This window comes from Xenopus laevis, chromosome 1S (assembly GCF_017654675.1).
Source record: "Xenopus laevis strain J_2021 chromosome 1S, Xenopus_laevis_v10.1, whole genome shotgun sequence".
NCBI classification, from domain to species: Eukaryota; Metazoa; Chordata; class Amphibia; order Anura; family Pipidae; genus Xenopus; species Xenopus laevis.
In genome coordinates, this window is record NC_054372.1 from 101,140,989 (window position 1) to 101,168,524 (window position 27,536).

Consider the following 27,536-nt stretch of genomic DNA (forward strand, 5'->3'; position numbering starts at 1 on the left):
ATTACCCTAACCCCTGCCCTAATTACTAATCAAAACAAAAAAGGAAAAAATGCAAGACGGTGTTGAAGAAATTATTATATTTAACACAATCTCAATATAGATCTCTGAATTCCACAACATTTACACTCAAAATACAGAACTGAAATCAGTGCAAATGAATCAAATTGTTAAAATCCACAGCTATGTTGCAAAATATATACACATCTGGTTTTCAGAAGACTAAAGCACAAAGGGCATTTAAATACAAAAAAAAAGAAATATACAATCGGTTATCATATGCGTCACTAATACAGTGGTTTTGCAAGTCATACAACAAGTAACGACTAGAAGAACCCTGTGTTCAAGATTAAACCACGAGTAAACATAAGGGAGGTGCATTTGGAGGCACTCGTTATTAACCAGGAAAACAAATGTTGGCGCAATGAAAGAAATGCTAAGTGGTAAATGTTGTGAATAAAAACCTGCCTATATCTGATGTTTAATAGAATATATAACAGTTTTGATCCTATCATAGTACTCTGGAAATCACATAGGTACTGTTTCCCTAATATGTACAGTCTAGCACTTTGATCTACAACCATGTATTTAGTTTCTGATCATATAATGGCATTGGATGAGTAACCGTACCTTTAACAACAGTGACGGCTGCCACACTTGATTCCAAGAGACACTAGAACAATGCACGGTATTTGAATCAATCACCATTGCACCTCCATATATATTTTGAAAAGTCAAAAACATTAAATATATACTGTATTCCTAGTGACTTTCTTGCAATCATGCATACAACTGGAAGAGGAAAAATATGGTAATTACACATCAAAACAAATTGCTACATATTTTTATTCCCTTTTGCATGGTAAGTTGTCTTTAAACAGTTGGTAACGGGAGTTAATAAATCAATTTTAGTAAGCGAGGAGATTCCAGCACATACCGTATGCAATAACTGTACGCAGAACTCTAATCTGCACTCAAAAATAAGCAGAAACATAAGGGGCCTATATAAGATTGCTTGTGCTTTTCAGCATGTTAATCTTTAAAGGGATTCGGTCAATGGAAAATGCCCCCTTCCCAAAACACATCAGTTAATAGTGCGGTTCAAACAGAATTCTGCACTGAAAATATGTTTTCCAAAAGAGCAAATATTTTTTTTATATAGAATTTTGAAATCTGACACGGGTCTAGACGTGTTGTTAGTTTCCCAGGTGCCCTCAGTCATGTGACTTGTGCTCTAATAAGCTTCAGTCACTCTTTACTGCCTCACTACAAGTTGGAGTAATTTCAACCATCCCTCCCTTTCCAACTAGCAGCCTAACAAAAGATCATTTGGAAGGTAACCAAATAACAGTGAATTATTTGTAATATAAATAGTGTCATTTTGAAATACAGAACTACCCCACACAAATCATGACAGAATCCCTTTATGGTGTATGTTTCCAAACTTATGTTGGGTTTTAAGCAGTAAAATGCTGCAATTTTCCCGGACAAGATTATAAAATGATGAATACTTCAGCACCTAAGAGCTGCCAAAGTTTTTCATCGTTCCAAAGTCCAGTTTGGGTACAATTACAGAAATTTCTGGAGGTTTATTTTGGCTCAGTGCAGTGTTTCTTTAAAGACTAGACATGCCAAATCACACACTCAATCTTAAATAGGCCCTTAATGTTAAAAATATTTAGCAAGTTAATTTACAATGAATTTACCTTCACAATCATTTACCACTTCCATTCAATAAGATCTTAAAGGAGAAGAGAAGTCTTCTTCCACTTGGGGGTGCCAAATGTTAGGCACCCCCAAGTGATTGTATTGTCTTACCTGAAACCCCGGGCTGGTGCTCCTATCAGCAGAAAACTGCACCGGCCCGGGGTTATACCAGTGAGCACCACGGAGCAATACTCTTCTGTCTTCCTCTTTCTTCTCGCGGCTGCACATTAGATCAAAAAGCCGAAATTTAACTAAAAAGTTGGTTATTATGTCCACCAGCGCATGTGTCTGCCCCGGGAAATTTGAAGAAAGAAGAAGCCGGAAGAGGGTTGCTTTGTGTTGCTCACTGGTATAACACCGGGCCGGTGCAGTTTTCTGCTGATAGGAGCACGGCCTGGGGTTTCAGGTAAGTTAATACAATCACTTGGGGGTGCCTAACATTTGGCACCCACAAGTGGAAGAAGACTTCCCTTCTCCTTCTCCGCTTTCGTATATTAGAAATAAAAACATTCAAAATATAAACTTCCCATATCCCCCTATAAGACATTTAACAGCCATAAAGGAAACTATCAGTAGTTCAGATGATTCATATACATTGTGATTGTGAATATGTGGCCAGAAAAGGAGAGCTGTAAAAAAAGATTTCTCTTTCGTCTTTCCTATAAACAAACTAGTTCTCTCTTGACTCTTGTTTTTACAAACAAATATAAAAATGATGTTAACGCTCAAAAATCTCATTGCATTTGTATGAAGATGATTAAATATGTAATATGTGACACGAGTGAGAGAAGTCATGCAATATCAGTGACTGCACATTGTTCCATAGCTTATTCGGTTCCTTTATACAGAATGGTAATTGTGCAAGGTTGTCAGTATGAAATAATATAGAATGTTCTGCACGCAGTCAGACATGTTAAAAGAAGAGATGACTGCCTCTTTTAAAATATTAACTCCTTTATATGTTAAATATATTTTATATTACATTGAGCACAGAGGCCCACCAATAACCAATTTTGCTTGTGCTAAAGCAGGGGTCTCTTTTACCTTTGAACGATACTGAAACGAAAAAAAGAGTTGGGGGGGGGGGCAACACAAGCATCCATAGTGATGCTTAAAAAGTGCTGTGATTTGCTATTTGGTAGCCCTATGTAGACATAGCAGCCTACAGGAGGCTCTGTTTGGCAGAAACAAAACGTGCCTCAAAGCCAGGAATTGAAAAATAAGCACCAACTCTGAGGCTACTGGGAGCAACAGCCAAGGGGTTGGAGAGCAACATGTTGCTCCTGAGCCACTGGTTTGGGATCACTGTGTTAAAGAGTAACTGACTATGGATTTTAGTACTAAATCTACTAAATGTTCCATTACACAGTCATTTACGACAATACACTTATCATGGAAATGTTATGTACCTACTTTATCGGTGCTATTAATCAGAGTGGATATATATAGGAGATTAAAAAAGGAATCTATTATTGTTGAGCATAGTTGGTCATAGATTAAAGCTCTAATCTAATCCTGACTAGGTTATTGGTTATCTGGTAACTAGACTTTATTTTCTTTGCTTTGGATCAGATAAAGTGCATGTTGCATGGTTGATTTTGACACGAACAAGACAATCATTTCATATATTGTCATATAAACAGCAATTACAGAGACTGGAAGTTTCTGAGCTTCCAGTAAGCACTGGTGACCAGTGGAACAATGACAAGGCTGGAACCACCTTCTCTTTAGATGTCTCACCCTTGGCAAAAGATTTTTTTTTTTTTCTTTAAACCAGCATTCACAAATTCTGAAAAAATTAACAATTTGTGTATAAAGTATTGACGGTCACTTCTGTGGAAAGTTTTAGGGTAAGGGCACACGCTGCTATTTTGGGAAATTACTCACCCAGCGACAAATCGTTTCGGCGACTAATCTCCCCAAACTGCCTTTCCGCCGTCTAGAATCTAAATAGCCGGCAAGATGACACTTGGAGCATTTCGTTTTCCGAAGTCGACCTCATGAGGACATTTCGGGCGACTTTGGAAAGCAAAAGCGATCCAACTGCCATCCCACCAGCGATTTATATTCTAGCTGGCGGGAAGGCAGTACGGGGAGATTAGTCGACCGAAGAAGAATCGATTTGTGTTCAACCCCTCCCCCCAGAGGGCCTGGTGCTTGCTGTTACAACACTAATACAGATCTTTAAAATAAGCTTTCAGGGGTGTACATACAGAGGAATCAGACCCTGCAGCTGCAGGAGGGCCCAGGAGGTATAGGAGGCCCCATGAAAGCCTAATTAATGAGCAATTTCAACATATATTAGTAAGGACAACATCTTAATATGTTGGGTGCCCTAAACTTAATTTGCTATGGAGCCCTGTAACATCTAACTACACCATTGTTGGCTTTACATTGAATTATTGATTTGACCAAGATAAGACATTCGTTCAATATCTGGATACGTGGGGGTAGGACAGTGACAAAATGTGTTGTTTTACCCACATAGTTATAACAGAGTAACATACCAATTTAACACAATATTTCCTACACTCAATCCTTGGCACTTTTTTTTCTTTTTTGGTATTGTTTTCATAGTAACATTTGGCATGACAACATTCATAAATCCTAAGGGTTTTGTTAAAGCAAAAATTTGCATTAAGAATAACAAAGGACATTCATATTGTTCAAGAGTCAGAAATAAAGATCATGTTTCTGATTATTAATGGTATTCTAAAAATTATAGTGTTGTGCTGAGTGAGTGATTAGTTTTTATTTTGTGATTTTGCCAGTTTTTATTGCTGACATTAGCTTTACTACACAGTAGCTTCTTATAAAATATAAAGGATGTTTAAAATAAATAAATGCACTAGATTTTCCAAAGCTGGAAACAACGGGGCTTTCATTTGATTTAATTAGAACCAAGATGGCCAACGGACCCTGGGAATCATCTCTTTCACACACACAAAAATAAAGCTATGATACCATGAGGTTCCATGGACATAGATCAAGGTTAGTTTGGGATTACTTTTTAGAAAAGTGTCTCCATTGTTGGAAGCTACAGGAACATGGTTATAGGAACATAGTTACACTTTGGAAGATATTTTTTCTCGGAGTGAGTGAATCGGCTTGAAACTTAGATCTGCAGTGTATTACTGTGAAGTCTGTCATTCTCTCTTCTTTCTTTAACTTCCATTGTCATTCAGTATGACAGAATCAGCTTTTGTGTCCTTCGAGCTGGCAGATGTTTTCTTCTGCTTCTGTTTAGACTTCTTTAGCATGTGAACCTTAAAGGGAGCATAACATGTAATATCAGCACCAGCCTGTCAGTACTGGCCATTGTTTGGTAGTTGGACAACTTACTGGACAAAAGTTGTATTATCTGCCTAGGGTACTTCTCAGCAACCAACAAGAGCACATGTGCTTTAGGATGAAAAACCAAAAAGCCTGTACTGCTCATGCATCAGCCCGGGACAACTGAAAAATGAAGGAGCAGAAGGAGAGGATTGCTCCGAAGTACCCCAGGTCGATGGAGTCTTTTTGCTAACAGGGGCCCCAGCCTGGGAAGTCAAATAAGCGATTACAATCACAGTTATTACCTTAGAGTTTTTCTTAAACAGATAAAGTATCTCTTATCTGAAAAACTGTTATCCATAAAGCTCTAAATTATGGGAAGTCCATCCCATTATAATCAAATGACTGAAACTTTTAAAAATTACTTTTTCTCTTTCTTTCTAAATAATACCTTGTACTTGATGGTAACAGCTGCCATTTAATATGTTTATTTAATATTTAAATCCTTTTTAGTACATTTAGGGACCAATTCATCAAGAAAAAAGTTTTTTTTCTTTTTCTTTCCACGATTCAAGAAAAAACACAGCAAAAAAAACGTGAGTATGAATATACTCGAGAATATTCTTTGGAACCTCGAATAGTCACCATTTATTAAAGAAACTCAGCAAGTAAAAACGGCCGAGGTTCAATAGGAGTCAATGGAAGTTTTCTCTAACAGCTTTAACTATATATTTATTTTCCTGGTTGATTAAAACATTTGAGTTATTAAGCCGCATTGAAAATTAATGGAACAATGTGATTCTCGCTAGTGTGTGATTTTTTTAGGATAAAAAAACGCTTGAAGTTATTTCTTCAACAAGCTAGCATTTGAGAAAAAAAGTTGCACCAGTTTTGTCGCATTTTTTTCTTGTTGCCTGAGTTTTTTGTCAACCTCGAAAATTACTAAATAGGCCATTTAAAGTATGGTGATCAAAATTAATGAACAATCCCTTTTCGGGAAAACCCCAAGTCCTGAGCATGCCAGATAACAGGTGCCATGTATATTATTTATAGGAAAATTCTATTAATAATCACTACAGAATTCTAGCTGGTTGGTAAAGTAAACCCATTCAACGTATACATAAAATGGTTTTATGGGACATCAAGACTAACAGTCATTTACCCCTCACTATACAACTGCCAGTAAAACAAAAGTCTTTGGATTTTGGTTGATATGGGCAGATAAATGGTAAAACTGTACAATTTGCAATCATAAAGTACTAATGAAAATGAAATTGCATAATAGATTTGGATTATTCTACTAAACTAAGTTGCCATATTTTCAATCAGTGTTTAATTTGTACCTTTGGTCCAGCTGCAGAAATAATAATCTGCCCAGGTGGTTGAATCCAGGGTTCACCATCAACTTGAACTGGGATAGGCTTCAGAAGGGTAACACGGAAGTAAGAGCCCTGGGCAATACGGATTCCTGAACGCAGACCCCCTTGTACTTGACCCTAGGAGGACATTTAAAAAGTCGTACTTTCATGTAAAAAAAAATCATTATATTAGAGAAATTCTACATGGGAAGTAAAATCTCATTTTATATCCTGAGCCATGTGCATCACATTAGCATAGGCACAGCCTATAGTAAAATAGTCTGTTAAAACTTTACCAATGATTTGAGAGAGCTGTAAATAATAAGTACTAAATGGAAAATTCATAGTTCTTTTTAGAATCAGTATTAATATACTCTTTAGTTTAAAGAGTGATGGGGTACACTCTGCCACCAACTTGAATAGGCACCTAATTTTGAGGCAAATGCTGAAAAATGAGCAAGCAGGACCATGCAACCGACCTCTGCATGGGACACTACAGGAGAAAAACAAACATCTGTTTCCAATGCAATGTTTAACAAAAGTAATGTAAAAAGATTATGTTGTTGAGCTCTTTAAGTTCTTGCAGGTGCTGATGGTGCCCCACCCTGTTCCTAATATGCCCTGTAGTTACCAGCAGTCATGGCAACCAATCAGATCATTGCTGTCACCGTTCAACCTGCAAAAAAGCTAATCACCGATTGGTAGCTATGAGTTACTGCCCAGGAGCAAATTTGCCCAGGGTTTATAAATGAGGCCCCCCTGAATTTCTACTCACCATGTGAACGACACCAGTTACACCAACAACTTCAAGCAATCCGTCATCTATTCTTGGCTTTCCATAGCGGTTATCATTATCAGACCCCCACAGATCAGCTCCTGAACCCCAGCTGGAGAAAGAAATATTTTACATGAGCTAGAGTGACTTAAACAAACTCAGATTTTGTTTAATTGCACTGGGCACATCACATTGCAGGAAGAAACCACAAGATGGCAGCAATCAGAGGGGAAATGTTCTTCTAATACGGCACACAGACTTGAAATTTGGTGCTCTTAGAGCAATGTACATCAAAGCATGGAGGGTATAAAGACTGTGGTTTTTTTTACATTCCTCATCACTCCTTGCTAATATATCAAATCCGAATCATTTATTTGAATTAAAATAATAAATAGCTTGACAGATATATATTTCTAAGCAAGTACCTGGGTATGTTGAGAAAAATCAGACCTTCGATGTTTGGTAATTCCACTTCCTGTTGGTCAACCTGAAGTTTCAGGTCTCTATTTAAATTTCTGTTATAGCTTAACTTCTGCAGACCGGCTTTTACATACACTCCTTTATTGTGGAACCTTCCAGAGACAAATGGATATTACTTTGTTGAAACCCAGTTTGTTTAGCGCGGTTTTCATTTCAAATGTATATTAACAATATGGAGTCTGCTCTCTACAATATTAGAAATGAGATGTACACTATTTATAGAAAGAAAGAACAAACTAAAGAATGACCAAAAGATATGTGCCAGTATTCTGTCTTATGGGTTGCAAAATATGCCGTGTGCCACTATCCTTAGAAATAAGGAGGAGTTCATTATGCTAGGGGTGTATATGGGGGCTGTTTATAGCTACCTTTTCCTCATCCAACAATTGCTCTTCAGAACCAGTAAGTTGAAAAATAAAACCACTTTCAGTTTCCCTATTTGCTCTGTTCATGCTAACAGGACACCAGCAGTGTAGTAATGTTTTCTGATCCATTCAGATAAAGGGTGTGTGTGAAAATACATACAAGTCATGTGAGCACCGGGACAGATTTCCCCATACATGAATTAAATATAATTTTACTTTAAAAATTTACAGTTTCTTGCTCTTTAATTGGACCAAGCATGGTACCTGTCTGAAGGTGATATGAATGGATTTAACACAAAATAACTGTTTTACACGTATGCTGTTGGGTTGCACTGTGTTTGCAAAGAATATCTTTTCTGTGCTCAAAGAAAAATTAATCTCCTAGAAGAAAAAGTTTGCATTGCACATTTCTTCCCATCCCAAATGCCAGATCTCATCATTTTCAAAAGGTGGAACATTCTCTCTTCTGATGCATTTGAGGAACATTAAACTGCTTGGTCAGTTTAATCAGTATGTAATGAAAGAACTAGCTGACCTGTGGTCCTGCAGCTATAAGATGACTTCTGCTTCCTGTCTCATACTTTTATCTAGGGCACATACAAATAATCATTGGTAATAATAATAAACCAACATTGCATGATGGGTTTATTATTGCTATTACCAATAACATTTAAGTACTGAAGCCACCTCTGCTTTTGTACTGCTTGTCTGATCCAACCTAATATCATGTAATATTTGCTCACTTAACTGCATCGACAGGCATAACGGACAGCTATAACAATCAAGTTACCATGCTCACAATACAGTGCAGAGTCTCCTACTCAAACTGCACATACCAGTACCAGCGTCTGACTGCAAACCCCTATCCCATTAGGGCAGTGGCACATGGGGAAATTTGTCGCCTTATTTATAAGTGAAGGAGGACAACAAATCTCACAAAAATGTCTCTCCATGGGAAATAATTGAAAGTGCTGACGGTATGACTAACATATCACTAAATTGCCCAAAGTTTCCTCCAGAGTCAACTTTGGGTAACTTAGCGATATACTGGTCATACCGCCATCTATTTCAATTATTTCCTATGGAGAGGCATTTTCTGGAGATTTGTCGCATATGCTCGCTCATAATTGTGGGCGACAAATCTCCCCATGTGCCACTGCCCTTACACTAAAACAAAACCGCTAGATCTTGAAAGCAGAGCAAACACGTGTTTATGCTAAGCTGGACTCTAGAATCCCAGTGACCTATAACTATTAGGGTAAGGGCATACCTGGAGATTCGGGGACATTTAGTCGCCCAGCGACTAATCACCTCTTCTTTGGGGTGACTAATCTCCCCGAGCTGCTTCCCCGTGTATTCAGCCTGCTTCAATGAAAAAACGCCTACACCAATGCACTTGCAGCACTTCGATTTCCAAAGTCGCCTGAAGTATCCTCACGAGTCGCCGGGCTACTAAATCTCCCCGAATCTCCAGGTGTGCCCTTACCCTTAGGTTGAAAACACAGAGTTACTGGTAGCAGCTACTGCAAATAGACAATAGGCAATGGCGTTTTGTAGCCATGACATGTAGCTGCTACTAGTAGCTCGGTGTGTCTTCACCCATAAGTTCTGTGGTACAGATCCTCACTTACTATGTCTATAGTTTAAAGAGGACATGTCACCCAAAAAAATATTCAAAATCCTATTTTATCACATTAGTCAAGCAAAATGAACTTTAATTACACTATATAAATTATTTGAATCTTGTTTCCTTCAGTCTGGGATTTAAAAAATTATAGCATTTTGTGGACACTGTTATTAAGACAAGCCTTGCATCATCTCAGAAAAGTGGCAGACAATATTTGATTGACAGCTGAAATTTTTTAAATGAGCTTACAACAGCTATGAATGCTTTAATTAAAATAGAAATTGGATTTCATTTTTAATTTGAAAAGGACTTTTATTATACAGATTTTTGTGTCTGGGTGACAGGTCCACTTTAATATGGCAACAGGCAGAAGATCTTCACCTGGTTCTTGTGTTATAACAACATTTAAGGCAGACATGCAAAAGGAAGTAGTTGGCGTACCTGCTGTTAAATTTGCCAGGTTCAATCTCTCTGGCATGGTGAAAGTCCAAACTCAGTTCTGCATCAATACCAATTCCACAATAGTTGTTCATCTGTACAATCTGGGGGTAAAATATGATATGTTTAATGTGGAGCAGTTAATCCTGTTTACTATTTCTCAAGGTTTATGGTGAAGGACAAACAAATACTGCAGCCTCAAACATGTACAAAAATTTTCCGTGAGTATAATAGGTAAACCACAGGGAACAAATGTGAAAGTATGTAAAAATAAGTTGGGGAGGAGGACATTATGTTTCCTTTAAAAACACCAGTGCACAGTAACGGTCTGTACTTTATAGAGAAAGAAAATAAAAGTATTGCTTTTATATATATACCAAGCAATACTTTTATTTTTTTTATACCTCATTAAGCCTTGAATTTCATACGCAGGTGTGAGAAAAGGTATATAAGGTGGCCAATTGCAAGTTGTGCTTCTGATCTGAAAGCAAAGATTGTTTAGTATCAAACTATCTCAGAGGTTTAAACTGTAAGGAATGTAGTCAGGAAATGGAAGGCCACAGGCACAGTTGCTGTAAAACCCAGGTCTGGCAGGCCAAGAAAAATACAGAAGTGGCATATGTGGAGGATTGTGAGAATGGTTACAGACAACACAAAGATCACCTCCAAGGACCTGCAATAACATCTTGCTGCAGATGGTGTATCTGTACATCATTCTACAATTCAGTGCAATTTGCACATAGAACATCTGTATGGCAGGGTGATGAGAAAGAAGCCCTTTCTGCACTTACGCCACAAACAGAGTCGCTTGTTGTATGCAAAAGCTCATTTAGACAAGCCACAGTCATTTTGGAACAAAGTGCTTTGGACTGATGAGACAAAGATTTAGTTATTTGGTCATAACAAAAAGCGTTTTGCATGGAAGAAGAACAGTGCATCCCAAGAAAAACACCTGCTCCCTACTGTCAAATTTGGTGGAGGTTCCATCATGCTGTGTGGCTAGTTCAGGGACTTGGGCCTTTGTTAAAGTCGAGGGTCGGATAAATTCAACCCAATATCAATAAATTCTACAGGATAATGTTCAAGCATCAGACACAAAGTTGAAGTTACACAGGGGTTGGATATTCCAACAAGACAATGGCCCTAAATACACTTATCTACAAAGGCGTTTATGCAGAGGGAGAAGTACAATATTCTGGAATGGCCGTCACAGTCCCCTGACTGAAAAATCTATGGGATGATTTGAAGCAGGCTGTCCATGCTCGGCAGCCATCAAATTTAACTGAACTGGAGAGATTTTGTATGGACGGAAGTACCGCCATCCAAAATTCAGACACTCATCAAAGGCTATAGGAGGCATCTAGAGACTGTTACATTTGCAAAAGGAAACTCAACTAAGTATTGATGTAATATCTGTTGGTGTTAATCCAATAAAGTTTATGTCACTGCTGAAATACTACTGTTTCCATAAGGCATGTTATATATTAAAAAGGAGGGGTTCCCAAACTTTTTCAATGTTTACGGGTCAAGAAATAAAAATCACTTTTTTCACCTTTATCACCAGTGAAAAAAGATTTTCCAGCAGTTAGCTATTTTCGTGAACAAAAAGTACACGTTACTTGACTTGTACGTTTTTGGCCCAAAAGATAGATACTTATTTAGACTGTTTGCTTAGTTGCCCCTAGTAAACTTCCATTTATGCTCCTCAATACTGACAGCACTCTAGAGCACCTGGATATTTTAATTCTTTTGTGGTGTTTGGTTTTATAATATGGTTTGGTCCTCTTTTTCTATGCTCTAACACTTTTCTTAGCTGAATGCCATGAAAGGCTTTGTATAGCAGGTGGACAGCACATTTTCCAACCTGCAGAACAAAAAGGACAAAGTGATAAGAGTGTTTACATTACAATGACACTTACTGCTACCTATGTTGACACAGCAGTGGCTTTATGGAAGTGGCTGTGGGATGTTTACAAAATAGACACCAACACCAGGCCTGGATATGTATGCAGACCACAAAGGCATGGGCTTAGGATGATAAAGTTCTGGGGGCAGCATGTTGTCCACTCACTGCATCTGAAATGAGGACTGGGTGGGAGATTTGTTTGAATCTCCCACCCATCCAATCCCCAGTGCTGGCAATTTAGGGGAACAGCAAAAAGGAATGAAGGAGATGTGAGGTGTGCGAGTGGGGAGGGGGTTGTGAGCAAGGGGGCCTACACCAACTTTAAATCCTGCCCCAACTGTATATGTTTCAATAGAAATTCAAAAACAAAGTTTACTTGAGCGGTATCATTTAACGATAGGTAGCTAAAAGAAAAGGTACATTTTTTTTCATGGTTAAATATCTAGCCAATTTAAAAAGATACAGGAACAGTTTTCCCTACCTGCTTCTGTGCCAAATACATATTAATATATAGTCACAGGAAATTTTTGAAAAATATACTTGGCTAAGAAAAACACAGTATGTCAGTACCTGAGAAAAACAAGCAAGCATCAGTGTTATACTACTTAAGATTCTGGAATTATGAATAAGACAGCCCGATACAAGATGGAGAGATGAAGGCTTGCAATTTGTGACAATTAAATTAAAAATTGTCATTGATCTATAACAAAGGGCAGCAGAATCCAATTGCAAAATGATTTGCTCTTTGAATTACAAATAAAAGGTTGCCTTTAATCTGAATATTTGATACTCTTCTGGTATGATAGATATGAACAGGATTTTTTGCCTAATTAGTTGAAATCTTTAAACGCGGATCTGCAAATTATTTAATCCATTTTCTGCGTCACTGAAACACAAGCATTGTAAAGAACTATTAATCATCCAGAAAAAAATCTTGCTAATCTCACAGAATTACCATAATGTTGAGCTCCACACAAGACATTTTTCTGGGGTAAATATGGAATACATTCTGTGCTGGTGTGTGTATGAAATCCATAAAAATATTAGTGAGCTGTGTATGTTGAGCCCATAATGAGGTTCAAAATAATGTTCAAGGCACCTTGTCTTGTATTTTAGCCAATTTGTTTTTAAAGTAATAGCCCAAGGGAATTCCATTCCATGGGTGTATGTAACAAATTGGAATATAAAGGTATTTGGTGGATTTTTCCCAAGAAAATCCAAGACAAAAAATATATTAAACATGTAAAGCCATTTATTAGGACAAAAGAGGTTCTGGCCTAACGTGATTTGTGCCTGTTAGGGCACGTACTCATAGGCTTGTGTCCTGTCCTATGTGCAGGCTCCCAAGAGCTGATCTTTAGAAGGAGCATATGCACTGGAAGCCAACTAGCACTGGATGCCAATCGACCCTTTTTTCTTGTGCACGTGTTCCATATATGTGATCAGTGTGCATCTGACTTTTCACTGCCAGACAAGGAGGCCAACCCTTTGCACTACTCTGGCTTCTAAGCTTGGATAGGGGGCCACACTAGATACCTACGAAAAGGTCATGTTGGGAATACTACGTGGAACCAAATAACTCCACTTAAAACATATTGCAGAAAAAGCCCTGTTTCCCAAATAAAGGGTTGTGGACACATTATTAATAATAATACACGAGAGAGAAAAGACTACAAAAACAATACTGTAGATTAGAAGCAAGATATAATAACAGTATTAATGTTAATAAATAAGTAAATATAATTACCTTTGGGGGGTCAGGTTCTGAAAAGCCATTTTCCATTGAATCAACTGCCTCCTGAGCATCTAGCAGTATTGTCCAGCGGTCCATTAGAATATTTTCAGCTTCATCCACAGAGATCAGAAGAGAATATGGGTCTTCCCCGCTATAGCCAGCTCCCCATCGCAGTACTCTACCCAAATCATTGCCTGGAACAATAAGAATACTGTTCATAGACTGTTACACATTTACAATGTAGGACATTCACAGAAAAGTCATGTATGCACAGATGTAAATTGTTCATTATAGCATAGGATGTTTTGTGATGTTTGGTTTTGCCCTTACCAGTTCCCAGCGGTAGAACAGCTATAGATGGCTCTGTACAAGCCAACTTGTATCGTATCTCTTCAAGAACTCCGAGCACCCAGCCAACAGTACCATCGCCACCGCAAACAAGTACACGAAAGTAGGGAACCTTTGAAAAGGTATGAAACCTGGGGAAAATAAAGAAAATAGTCCTAATAATAGCTAATAATAATTGTAAGGATTTTCTTAACATCTAGTAAAAAATGATGCAGCAGATTTGTAAAGTGTTTAAAATTATAAAGTATTTCAATTTCAAAGGGCATCTCCTATTTTGAAATCAATGTACAAAGTCCCATTTCTGACTTAATATATCAGAGACTTGTAGTTAGAAAAACCCAGGAAGGTAATGCACAATGATGTATAGACTTGAAAAAAGACATGCAATTTCTCCCAATACATCTGAGCAAGTGGATCAGCATTTAATGGCTTAATTATAACACACCCCATAAGTCTTTGAATATAAATTACACTGTTACATAACAATGAATTATGATGGCAACACTATGGCTGTGTTGTCAGACAGGCTTCTAGATTTTACCTTTGCTTACTGTTAAACACCTGTGATCTATTTTTTTCAGGACAATGAGCAGATCAGTAAAATGGGCTCTCCACCCAAGAAAATACATTCCGTATTTAATTGTCGTTGAAAACAGTGCTTATTTATCCATTCTGTTCTGGGTGCAGAAAATGTTAGCAGTTGACAGATGCCGATTTTAATAGCAACTACATTTCACATGGCTTTAACACCACTGAAAATCTGTAATGCATATTGGAAAGTTGCTTAGAATTATATTTGCAAAAATTACTTTTGGGGTGGAGGATGCCTTAAAGGAAAAGTTCGAAAGTAATCTCTCAACTAAACTAATCGACCATTATGTGTGTTTTTCTTCTGGGTATTACAGTTTCCTCCCAAACTCCAAAGAGGCAGGTTAAATAGCTCCTGAGAAAACTGACCCTACTGTGCGTGAATGTGATAGGGACCCTAGATTGTATGCTCCACTGGTGCAGGAACAGATGTAAATTATGTATAAACTGTGCTAAGCTCTGTGGAATATGCTGGTGCTATATAAAGATAGTAACTATAATAACTTCCCACTTATAGTAATTTTCTTACTGAGAGACATGTATAATACCTTATTACTATCCCTTTTTGTTTTGTCCTTAAACTGAAGTTTTTATAATTCAAAAGATAACATACCCAGGCAGTGGACCTCCATTTGTCAGCTCAAAAACTTGATGTGGGTTCAACAGTTTACGGAAACTGTAGAGAAGATCGCGGCCTTTAAGGCCTCCGCTTTTGGGATTCACAAACAGAAGCAGGGGGCAGGTTTCTTGAGGCAGTTTTTCATGCTGCAAATTAGAACAACAAAACAAGGTGAACTTTTTTTTTTTTTTTTTTTAAATAGAAGAATGTCACAGAATAACCTCATGCAAAATAAGGTATTGAGGAAGGGAGAACTTGTGACTGATGTACAAATTGCCACATTAGTCAGGTGTACGTGAGAAATGGTTCTGCTAAAACAGCTGGCTTTACTCACTTCTCTTTTAAATTTGTTTCAGTGAATTTTCACATACTCAATCCTGCATTGTATGATTTATTAAAAAAAAGTAAGATTCAGAAGTCAACAGCACTCAAACCATTGTGATATGTCTCTCTAATCCCTCTAATTCCTTTGTTTTTCATTGAAATTCATTGATTGATGTGTGGATCATTTCAGAAGCACATCAGCTCAGCTATGTGTGCTATTTAATAAAAGCTATGGATGGTTGCCAGGGTCATTGCTCATGACAGTCAGAAAGCATTTTCAGTTATACACTGGAAAGAGGCAGCAGAGTAAAAACATACAAAATAAATAATAAAGATCAAAAAGTTGCCTCTTATAGGTCCATCTATAACTTACAAAACATTACTGTGCCCTAATGCACAAAGTATATATTTCCTTTTCAAGTTCACATATTCCCATAAACAGTTACTCTCTCCAACAAGTGAACCAGCCGTAGTATTTACACTGGGGCATTTACCTGTCCTACTTAACTGGGCCTATCAAGATTTCATGTTTTGTTAACGGTGGCCCTCCAGACGGAGTTGCCAACTTATTGACCCATGTATGGTGTCCACAGACAGATCTGTCCGACCAGTGTCTGGTCATAAATCAATCGACAAGGAGCACATCAGTGTACCGCGGTGGATGATCCGATCTATGGTCCCAGGATCAATAATAAAATCACTCCAGCTTAGAGTGGCCATATTAGGCAAAGATCTGCTTGTTTGGTGAGGCTGGCTGTGTATGGCTACTTCAACTAGCAATGCATTATATACTGGAAAGCTCTTTATCATAAATACAATAAACATAAGTATACGGGCAAACCAAAGTTATAAATATACCCACTTTTAAGCATCCACACTTATTCTAAGAGAAGGGGATTTAAAGGATATGGACAAACAACTTACCTACAGGCTCAGTCCAGCATGGCTCAAATAATACAGCTGAGGGTTAAACACTTAACCATTCACACTTGTTTTGTCACTTATGATACAGATATCACAAACAAAAAGGGGACGCCTAACTAGTACACAAGGGTTATTAATACACAGCATTTCTATCACACAACTAAGAGGACAAACTATCACTTCTATCTGCATGGTCAGACCATATGCAGTAAATGTCTTACCCCTCTGGCTCTGAAGCAGATAACAGGAACAAACAAAAAATGGATAGACATTGGAATTTCTTTGCCATGTGCATGATCCATATACATATCTCATATGTGCAAATGCAAACATGAAATCAATCAGCATCAAATTCCTTTGCAAGCATTCTTGTGACTAACACGTATTGAGGATAACTCATTATAGAATGTACTTCATCTCCTAATAAAGGACATTATTTATGCATGGATATTATTTATATATCACTATTTGGGTGTGTATGTATTTGTGGATATATAGTTCTAAAGTATGCTTAAAGTAAACATTTGTTAAAACGACTCCCAGTCTGTTCTACAGCAGGTTATGTTGGGAGTGGGGTGCATGTTATCTACTCTTCTAGCTTCCCACAAAGGAAATGTCATCCACAGTTGATGTCACAACACATTTTGTTTCATTTGTAGCTAGCAGCAAATGTCTTTTTTGCCATTGCCAGAAAGAGCTAAACCTTGTCTCTATCTATAGATACACTCACTTTTAGAAGCCAATACACAGAATATGATTTAGGCCACAGATTTCCCAGCAAAATATGACACAGTGGCCCTTGTAATACAGTGACTTCTATATATTTTGCAGGTCTTTAATTAGCTTATATAACCAAGACAGAGCAGAATGCTGGATTGGCTAACAATTTGTTACATATAACTGAACTAATAAAATGCATATGTTTGGGTCAGGCCACACTGTCAATTCATACAAATCCAAAACCATCAGATTTATATGGAACTCGCTGCTTAACCAGAACTATGTAATAGTTATGATTTAAAGGGCACCTAACAAAGTAAAAAAATTTGCAGACTAAGAGGACAGTACCCTTACCACATGTAGAATATAGAACACTCCTGTACATGGGTTCATGTGAATCATTCACCACAGGCTGTGGATCTTTTTAACAAATATGATGAATTTAGACCAATTAGCTAAAATAATTCAATTTAAAGGTCACTAAACCTCTTTGTGCAGCACCGCAAGAAGCCCAACACAGCAATATGACACATTTTACTGTACCTATTTGTAACAGAAGTACCTTTAACCTTTTTTGGCATAATATTTTCGATATTTTCCATGTTTTTATTAATATTGTTTCTAAGCTAATTTTCACTATGTGCTAAAAGATAAAAACAGGTCAAATGGGAAGGAATACCAATATAAGTTAACAGTAACTGAAATCCCTATAGGAATTAAGGAACTTCCCGCAAAAAGAGGTCAATGTAAATTCCATTTTGGAGCTGTGGGCTGTTTCAGCTATTTAACAGTGCAGAATATATCATTATACACTTGTCAATGAATATTTGAAACTGGATAATGTTACATTAACAGTGGCAGTACTACCGGGAAACAGGAGGTGTCACTGCCTCCCACATGGGGCCACTGAGACACTATAAGCAATCAGGTTTTCTGCAAGGAGGCTGTCAGTCAGTAAGATGGGGGCTGTTGTGATGAGCTAGATACAGGGCCGGAACTAGGGGTAGGCAGCAGAGGCAAATGTCTAGGGTGCAACGATGTGAGGGTGCTGGGCAGGTGCCTGTTCAAGATTCTTCTGCTTACCCCTAGTTCGGATTCACTCCCGTCTGCAGCTCTCGCCTACCCCTGTTTTTCGCCCTCTGTTCCTCCCCTTTCGTTGCCCTACCCGATGTTTTGGCGTACGCGCCTGGCCCTTGGGGATAGGCTAGGGCGCCTGGCTAGATTGTTACTAGACTAATAAATGCTAATATTTTACATATATCTATATATTGGGTGGAACTGCCAGTTAGAGAGACTCCAGTATATATATATATATATATATATATATATATATATATATATATTATATATATATATACACACACAGAGTCATTGTGATTAGAACATTAAATGTGCATATGGTATAACCTGCAATGTGCATAGAACATAATGTTGGCACAGGATTCTATTGTGTATAGCTTAGCCATACTCTACTTGAGTGTTATGCTTGAAGTTTGTACCTTGCAAGCACCAGTACTTGGGGAATGTCAGCAGATGGGTTTGACTGAGCTTTAAATAATGCTGATACTGTTGTGAACTTTATATTTGATAAAGGTGCGGAAGCCCTGAAACGTTGTATGTAAAAAGTAAAACAGTTTTTTTTATTGCGCATGTCTGGGATATATATATGTATATATATAACAAACAAGGGAAAGTTGTGCTCACCACTAATTTTTAAAACCATTAGGCGGGGGTGCAATGAGGCTGTGACCACAAAATACATATAGACAAATACAAGATTCCTCTGCACTCAACCCATTATCAATATATTTAAGACAGAGATATTTTGTGCATACTGCTACTGAAAAATGCCTTACCCTTTAAACAACACAGGGATTGTTATATATATAAAACAAACAAAAGATATCCCAAACATGCAATTGAAAAAGACAAAGGAGAGCACACCTATAAAAAGCAATGCCTGGGTGCAATTTAACAAAGCATGCCACACTCACAGGTCTTAGCAACAAAACGAAAATGTTTTTATTGAAAATCGAACCATTATGTCACATAAAGTTACCTCTCTCACGGACAAAACAAAGGGAAGATTGCTATATATGACAGCAATGATGTATTTTCATTAAAAACAATTTCTTTCTTTTATTCGTCCCTTTTATAAAATGTATAATTAAACCATAGAATTCTTAATGAATCAGATGAAAATTGAGCATAGGACTGGCCAGATATGGGATGACTTTGACGTAGTTGGCCAGCTTAAATATATTGCAATATATGGACAAACAATCCCTGTTTTGTTTAAAGGGTAAGGCATTTTTCAGTAGCAGTATGCACAAAATGTCTCTGTCTTAAATATATTGATAATGGGTTGAGTGCAGAGGAATCTTGTATTTGTCTATATATATATATATATATATATATATACATATATACACACACATATATATATATATATATATATATATATTTATATATAAAATCCACCATGTGTCACCATAGACGAAGTATTAGCATGCAAGCAAACATGATGCATTACTGAAACACCTACTGTTACAAAATAATATATATTTTATGCCAAATAAACGGTGTATTTATAAAGCTCCTTTGCTGTCCTTAAATGTGAATTAACAGCATGCAGTGTAATTACAGAAACAGTTCATTACAAATAGCTCATCAGTGTACTAATTATGGGTTTCTGTTATACAGAATAGATGTGACCTGGGGGTTTGGGATGATGTAGAGCACCATGCCTTAAGGCTACTTAATACTTTTCAACATAAAAAAAAAAAATGAAAAGAATTGTTCTGCAATCAACATATATGTATGCTCGCTTAAAGAACATTAAATAATAGGCATTGTCTTATTATAACAGACAAAAAGCAAATCAGTCAAAGAAAAATCGCTTGGGATATGGTGTAACAGGCTTCTATATAACAGACCCCACAGCTTTATAAATAGGCATGGCTTTACAAGGCATACCATGACATGGTAAACTGTATTCTTAAGTCAATAACACAGTTTTATAAATATGCTCATGATGGTACATGGGAAATCCATGCTACTAATAAATCACCCAAAACACACCTGCAGTAAAGAAAATCCCTACTGGTAAGATACATAAATGATCACCCAAAGGATGCATTTTACCGGCTGAGATTTTCATAGTTCTGATGCAAAGGTGTTTTCAGGCCATTTGCCACAGGTAGAGCAGATTTTTCAGTGAACAAGAAACACTTCAGTGTGCAATGAGCCCTAGATGTTTCAATTCAGCAGCAGTCTCTCTGGGCTTGAAATGATATGCACTATCCTTTTAGTAACATTTTCTTTAACAAGTAAAAAAATATATCAATATATCAATAACAAGATGCAAACACAACAAACAAGAGCTCTTTACAATGGAGGCAAGCAGATACAGGCAAGCTACAGTCAGGGTTGGGAAAAATCCAACAGCTGCAGAAAAACAGAAAAATTTATGTCTATAGTAAATAGAATTGAATTTTTTTTTTTTGCTCTTTTAACAATGTTTCAATATAGAAAAGTTCATGCACCATAACCACGTACAAGAAAAGTCACATCAAAATCCAAAGAATTTATTTAAAATTAAACATGATGCCAGGAAAGAGTGCAGCCATAACACTAGAGTAGACTATTTTGTTTAGTGGCTCCAAACAACATGATTACAAGGAGACACAATACACTCTATCCTTCTGACTAAAGAACATATACAGAAACAAGATATGTTACTATTATAATATGTCTTATTTCTGTACATTTAACTAACATTAACTGGCCCAATATATACTGTGGATACTGTGTGTATGTATTTTAAACACCATCATTTTAAGATTGCTGAACGTCAGATTTGTCAGGAATTAGAATATCAAAAATAGAATAAATACATTTGAATTTACCATAATATGAGGAATGACAACACCATGAAGCTGCTTGTTGTTAATAGATGTGTCTTTTACTAGCATAAATATTCTTTCTGCTTCAGAAAAACATAAAATGTCCAGGACAACAGCACCTGAAAAAAAGGAAAAGGAAAAAAAAATGGTACCACAACACAATAGCAGATAAAGTCAACCAATCTGGTCCATTTCCACCTAACGGACAGCTTCTCCTACTTCTAAAATTGGTCTTATCTGCTTATAGACAAATAGATTTCAATATGACATGCTGGTATTCCTGGTCCGCTGATGATGGACATTTGTGTGCATAAGCAAACAGTGGCTGAACAATTTTAAACAATTCCCAACATAATCTAGTCTTTCAGGACACTGTCAGACTCAGAACACTAGTCAGTACACACCCTGGGCCTGATCTAGAATGTGTTTTACCCAACTAGATGATTTACCAACGTATAACCTGATTCCCTATTCTAATTATGTATCAAACTCCATTACGACAATATGGCTACACAATATATGGATGCTTATATGATATACGTGTCATATATTTGTTCTTGCTTTTTATAAATAAAAACATACCTTGTTGAGAGTAAGCTGGTATCACCGAAACCAATTTATCTGTAAATAAAACAAAAAAATGGTTACTTAGCCTTGACTGTTTCAAAAATGTCATGCTATGCTTTCTCTTTGCACCTAATACATCATTTAATTGCAAGGCTAGTAATTGTACTGAGATACCATTTGTAGCACCTGAGTATCTCTAGTAGAGCAGTATTACTTCTTGACAAAAATACAAGACCATGGTTCCGTTCTTTCAAGGTAACATGAAATAAGCCATCTGCCGCAGCATTTGCTCACGTACTCTGAGAAACATACATATTGTACAAGATTACACATAGGAGGGAGAGCTGTATGGGTTAAGAGCCAAATAGAGGCATTTTCTGGAAACTACAACAACAGCAACTATAGCAGTTATATATGTGGGCTATAACCACAAAGGTTTAGAAAAACTACCCACACCCACAAGCCATATTGTGTGATATTGTGAATATGAATATAATATAAAGAAATACACAGGAAAGGAAGTAGGATTCAGAACACGCTAGTTATTATGTAATTATATTATAAATTGGCATATTTGAAGAAAAAAAAAAAACTCTAGTATTTAATGTGACGCAGCATTGATAGTTACATACTTCCATTCTATTTTATTTTCATATTTTATATGACAGTATCTTCCTGGTCTTCATATTCTTTTATTTGCTAAAGTCTTTGCAGACTCCCTATTTGAACCCTCACCGAGAAAGACTGCAATTTTCAGTAGTTCTATACAGTCATGTGACTTCACAAGCGTGCTCTTCTATTTCATGTTATATAAGGTCACTCTAGCTTAGTCCATTGAGCATGATGAATCATGCCATCAAATATAATCAATAAAATGAATGCACATGCTGAAAAGCTTTCCAGTGTTAAACTGGAATCAGTTAATGGACATAATTCATTTACCTTTTATAGCTAGATGTTCTTTTAAGATATCGGTGTACTCTTTATCAGAAAGCGAAGGAGGTAAACCACTAATTAATATTTGTATTTTGATTTCAGGCTTCTCATTTTCTTCAATATAAAATCTTGTTTGGTTCATCTGGCGTATGGAAGTCTGAAAAAAAAGCAAAGAAACAATTTACATTTTACTTAATTTAGACAGATGACAGCGTTTTAATAACTGAATATATTTAAATAGTTCCACCCCATTCTGTAGCACTGTGCAGAGTAAGGGGTCCTTTAGATCCGTAAGTAGTAGTAGTACACACTACAAATACAAATCAAAGACCATTCAAAAGAATCCAACTTGCAAGAGCTTACCATCTAAAAGAAAAAGGACAGGCATCTGAAACAGGATTACAAAGAACACACTTAGTTCATAGTCTTGCAATACTAACCTTTCGTACTTCGTGAAGTCTGTCAAAAATAATTTCTTCAAATGGCAAAACCATCCTCTGTACTAGAATATTGGGAAGAAAAAAAAATGTCATTATGTTGAAGAAGCAAAACCTTCAGAGATGTAGCATAAAGCAGTGCATTTGCCTAAAAATAACATTACCTTCATGCTAATAATGTAAGCAGCCAAGCATACCAAGCCAAATGAAAAAAAAAAATATGTAGAGAGAGTAAAGGTCAATTTTTGATTTGGGAATGCTGCAGCTTTCCCCAGAGATTTGCTATGTACAGGAACTATTAGGAATCCATCCAAGTGGCGGATCAATCGATTCAAACCATTGTACTCACTGTCTGAGGCTCCAGTGTTTAAATCACAGAATAGCCAAGGACTGAACTGATGTCAAATCCCATACTATTTTTTTCCTATTCATATACTAATATTTATGGATTTAATGCTTTCCTAGCAGTCATACCTTACCTGTTGATTTTATAACAGGAATATAGATAACAAGAAATCAACTTCATTGTTACACTTGTTTAAATATAATTTTCTTACCTTGTTTGCTACTCATTAAGACTTCCACCAGCCTGAAATTTTCCAGATTTTCTTTCTAGAAAAAAAAGCCAAACATTTTCTGATTAAGCATGGCTCATTGCATTAAAACAAGCGTGCCATCTTTTCCTGCTTTATAGGTAAGCAACACAGCAACAAATACAGTAGATGAAGAGAGAAATCAGTTTTGCAGCAATTAGTAACTACAATTTTATATTCATATGACATATTTACCCAGTATTTACTAGTAAATAAATAATGGACATGGAAGTAATAATGCGTGAGATAAAATACATGCATATAGTACATATATTTGTCACATTTGGCTTTTTCAGCACCTAAAAAATGATGGGGATGCCATCTAAACACAGCTCCCTATGGGCAGAAAGTTGCTAAATAGTGGTGGGATTTGTTTAGGAAACAAGGGAAAGTTGTGCTTCACCGCTAATTTTTAAAACCATTAGGCGGGGGTGCAATGATGCTGTGACCACAAAATACATATAGACAAATACAAGAGGTCCTCTGCACTCAACCCATTATCAATATATTTAAGACATTGAGACTATAGTCAGGTGATCCCACTGGTGGCTAATAAAAGGGCAACCAAGTTTGGGGGTTTTACTTTGAAAGCAGCTAGTAAATTGCAGGTAAAACTTAGTCCCTTTGTAAAATGTGTAATGAAACAATAGAATTCTTAATGAATCAGATGAAAATTGAGCATAGGACTGGCCAGATATGGGATGACTTTGACGTAGTTGGCCAGCTTAAATATATTGCAATATATGGACAAACAATCCCTGTTTTGTTTAAAGGGTAAGGTATTTTTTAGTAGCTGTATACACAATATGTCTCAATGTCTTAAATATATTGATAATGGGTTGAGTGCAGAGGGCCTCTGGGATTCATTTAGGGGCAGGTTTATTAAGGATCGAATTGAAAATTCAAATTTTCACATTTTTTATGGTCAAACTCAAATTCTACTAAGGAATTATCCAAACAATTAAGAAAAAAAATTAATTAAAAAAAATTCAAATTAGATTTTCGAGATTAATCAAACCATTTAGGCCCTTAAAGAATTCAAATTGGACTATTAGCGCCTAAAACCTGCCAAATTCATGTATAAGTCAATGGGAGCGGTGAAGTCACTAATTTGGAGATGTTTGCAGCCTTCCTGACATTCAAGTTTTTTCGGAGAAAACGAATCGAGCTTTGGTCAAATCAAACTCGATTTGAGTTTTCAGGTCGGTAAAATTAGTCAGAGTTTTAGATATTCAATTTTTTTCCTTAAATTACCCCCCCCCCCGCAGTTGAATTTCAAGTATATTCAAATTTAAGGGAGTTTAAAAAAAACTCAGATGAGTTCAAAATTCGACCTTTGATAAATGTGCCTCGAGATGTATGGAGCAGATGTTAACACAGTTATAAATGTTGCAACTCGCTTACACCATGTACCAAGTTTACAAATAGCAACTTAATAAAGGAGAACATTTTATACAGCTACATGGAAAGAGAAACAAGGAAGCTTGCAGTATAATAATATTCTGTTCTCATTAAAAGGAAAACCCTTAAAATTGTCACTATGGTACAAGAAACCATAGGAAAAAATAGGTAAATGATAGCAGCCCAGCAACCCCTATGGACATGGAAGTGCCCTAGCTACCTAAGTGAGTAAGCCAAATGGCTTGTCTGTTGGGTTTTATGCTTTAACCACCATGTCAAAGGCAAGATTTCTTGCCATTGCAGCTAGTTGCACCATTGAATCAGCAGCAGCAGTCAAATTGCACTCCCCCTCTCCAAATATATTGACTTTTATATATGCTGTTATTATAAACTGGTATTTTTTGGCATTGTCAAAGAATTTATATTGCATAAAACAGCTCATATGTAAAACTCTGCTTCATGTAAATAAACCATTTTCATAATAATATACTTTTTTAGTAATATGTGCCATTGAGTAATCATAAATAGAAAATTGCCATTTTAAAAAATAAGGGCCGTCCCCTGCGATAGTAGGATTCACGGTGCACACAAACAAACCATACATGTTAGGTCACATGAGCCAATTAACAGGCATAATTCTGTCTTTTGCTTCAACACATTTTCCTGTTACAGTTAGAGTTGTAGTATTTCTGGTCAGGTGATCTCAGAGGCAACACACAGACCATCACCAAATGGTGGTTCAAGGCAAGAGATGTAAAAGGACAATATTTACTTAAATATATACCAGTTTGGTAAGATTCTTTAATATGTCACTTAATATGATATAAACTATCTTTTGCTAATATATTAATTTTGAGGGTAAAATTACAATAAAAGTAGAATGAAAGAAGGCTGTGGTCAAAAACTTTTGACCCAGTAAGAACCTTGTGGCTTATTTTCCACCAAAAGAAATGTGGGGCTCTCCACTACAAAAAAAAAAAATGTAAATGAATAAGGAAGAAACTCTTTGGGGCAGATTCACTAACCTTCAAAGTCGCCAGCGACTGCTTTGCACCCGTCGCCATACTTCGCCAGGTGAAAATTCGCTCAGACAAAGCTAATTCACTAAAATGCAGAGTTTCGTTATGGGCGCGGAATGCTGGCGACTTTTCGATAGCGGTACTTCACCAATGCGAGCAATTCAAAGCGAAGATGCACTAGCGTTCATTTCTGCCTAGCGCAAATTCGCTAGAGGTCTTGCGCTCAGGTTAATTTGCATCAGTGGTAAATTAAAAGTCTTTATGTTATTTGTTTCAGCAAATTCATTACACGTGTCCAGGGAACCTTAATAAAGACATTAGAGTTGATATAATGTCCTACACGAGTCCACTGTATAATTATTGTTCCATATGTTAGAAAATGTATGGGGGAAACCGGTTACCCCAAAAAAATTTTTAAGTACTTTCGGTTTTTTGAACTTTGATGATTTTTCCACTAAAAAATATGATGTAATTAACAGAAGAATGAGGAAGATCTATACACTCCAGTGCACTTCGCCTGGTCTGAGCTGGTGAAGGCAAGTCTGGTGAAAGAGGTAACATTCAGTAAAATCCGCATTTTAGTGAATTTGTGGAGTAACGTCCATTGACTGATAGAGTGCGAAATGAGCGCTAGCGCCTATCTCTTCCACTAGTGAATTGGTTAGTAAATCGAGATGTCGATGCGGGCAGTAACGCGTGCAAATTGTCGCCAGTGCTTGCCACTTTGCTCTTTATTAAATCTGCCCCTTTGTATCGCTGTGTTACAGCAAAATTATATATAAAATATATACTGCACTGGAAAATAAATAAAAAATCTGAATATATTTTACTTATTATATTTTACTTACTAAGCCAACAGTATAGCTCGCTAAATATAAAAAGATTTCATGGATTTGGAAAGATTACCTGGCGTCCAAGCTGTATGAGAACCTCTTGAATTACTGTTTGAACTGTTTGTTCTTTATTTACTGGAATTGATATGTATGCCACACCAACCCTACAATGCAATATTAATATGTCAAAACATTTGTCAATATAATATATACATATATGTAAACATTTATGTATAGATCGATGGATATAAGTGCATACATTTTTGGTCATTTTATGAATGAACTCACTCCCTTGATTTCATACTTGATGATCAGAAAGCCTGCTTTATGCTGAAGAATTATTTGCACACAACCTACTGAATACTTGTCTGCCACAGATTCTATATTTTAAAACCACCCATTTGCTCTTGCTTTCCATCAAAACGTGTGATACGTGGCAGTTCTTACTGTCCCTCCAGCAAATTTCAGAAATTTTAGCAAAATATTTTGGAAAAAATGTGCGGTTTAGTACCTTGGAGTAGAAATGCATATTTATCCATTCTGAATTAGTCCACAAATATGTAGTTACATGGGTCAATTTACAGTTAGGGATTTTTAATACACATAACTAAGAAAGGCAGTGTCAGTGATGAAAACATTGCAGATTAATCACGGTAAAGCA

The 27,536-nt window shown here is 36.6% G+C and overlaps 1 protein-coding gene across 1 annotated transcript in view; it reads right to left on the reverse strand.

The window, feature by feature from the left end:
- Nucleotides 1–2,981: 2,981 nt before the first annotated feature.
- dgkq.S (diacylglycerol kinase theta S homeolog) overlaps nucleotides 2,982–27,536 on the reverse strand; it is a 96,497-nt gene continuing 71,942 nt past the window's right edge. Inside the window, exons 10-23 of the mRNA XM_018239916.2 lie at nucleotides 26,949–27,039; nucleotides 23,587–23,641; nucleotides 23,033–23,094; nucleotides 22,599–22,749; nucleotides 21,672–21,710; nucleotides 21,093–21,208; nucleotides 15,211–15,362; nucleotides 13,992–14,140; nucleotides 13,674–13,855; nucleotides 10,024–10,124; nucleotides 7,536–7,682; nucleotides 7,111–7,222; nucleotides 6,321–6,473; nucleotides 2,982–4,970 (exon numbers count right to left, since the gene is read on the reverse strand). Coding sequence (XP_018095405.1) covers nucleotides 4,869–4,970; nucleotides 6,321–6,473; nucleotides 7,111–7,222; nucleotides 7,536–7,682; nucleotides 10,024–10,124; nucleotides 13,674–13,855; nucleotides 13,992–14,140; nucleotides 15,211–15,362; nucleotides 21,093–21,208; nucleotides 21,672–21,710; nucleotides 22,599–22,749; nucleotides 23,033–23,094; nucleotides 23,587–23,641; nucleotides 26,949–27,039 — 1,612 coding nt within the window. The 3' untranslated portion in view covers nucleotides 2,982–4,868. The remainder of the gene's footprint in view (nucleotides 4,971–6,320; nucleotides 6,474–7,110; nucleotides 7,223–7,535; nucleotides 7,683–10,023; nucleotides 10,125–13,673; nucleotides 13,856–13,991; nucleotides 14,141–15,210; nucleotides 15,363–21,092; nucleotides 21,209–21,671; nucleotides 21,711–22,598; nucleotides 22,750–23,032; nucleotides 23,095–23,586; nucleotides 23,642–26,948; nucleotides 27,040–27,536) is intronic.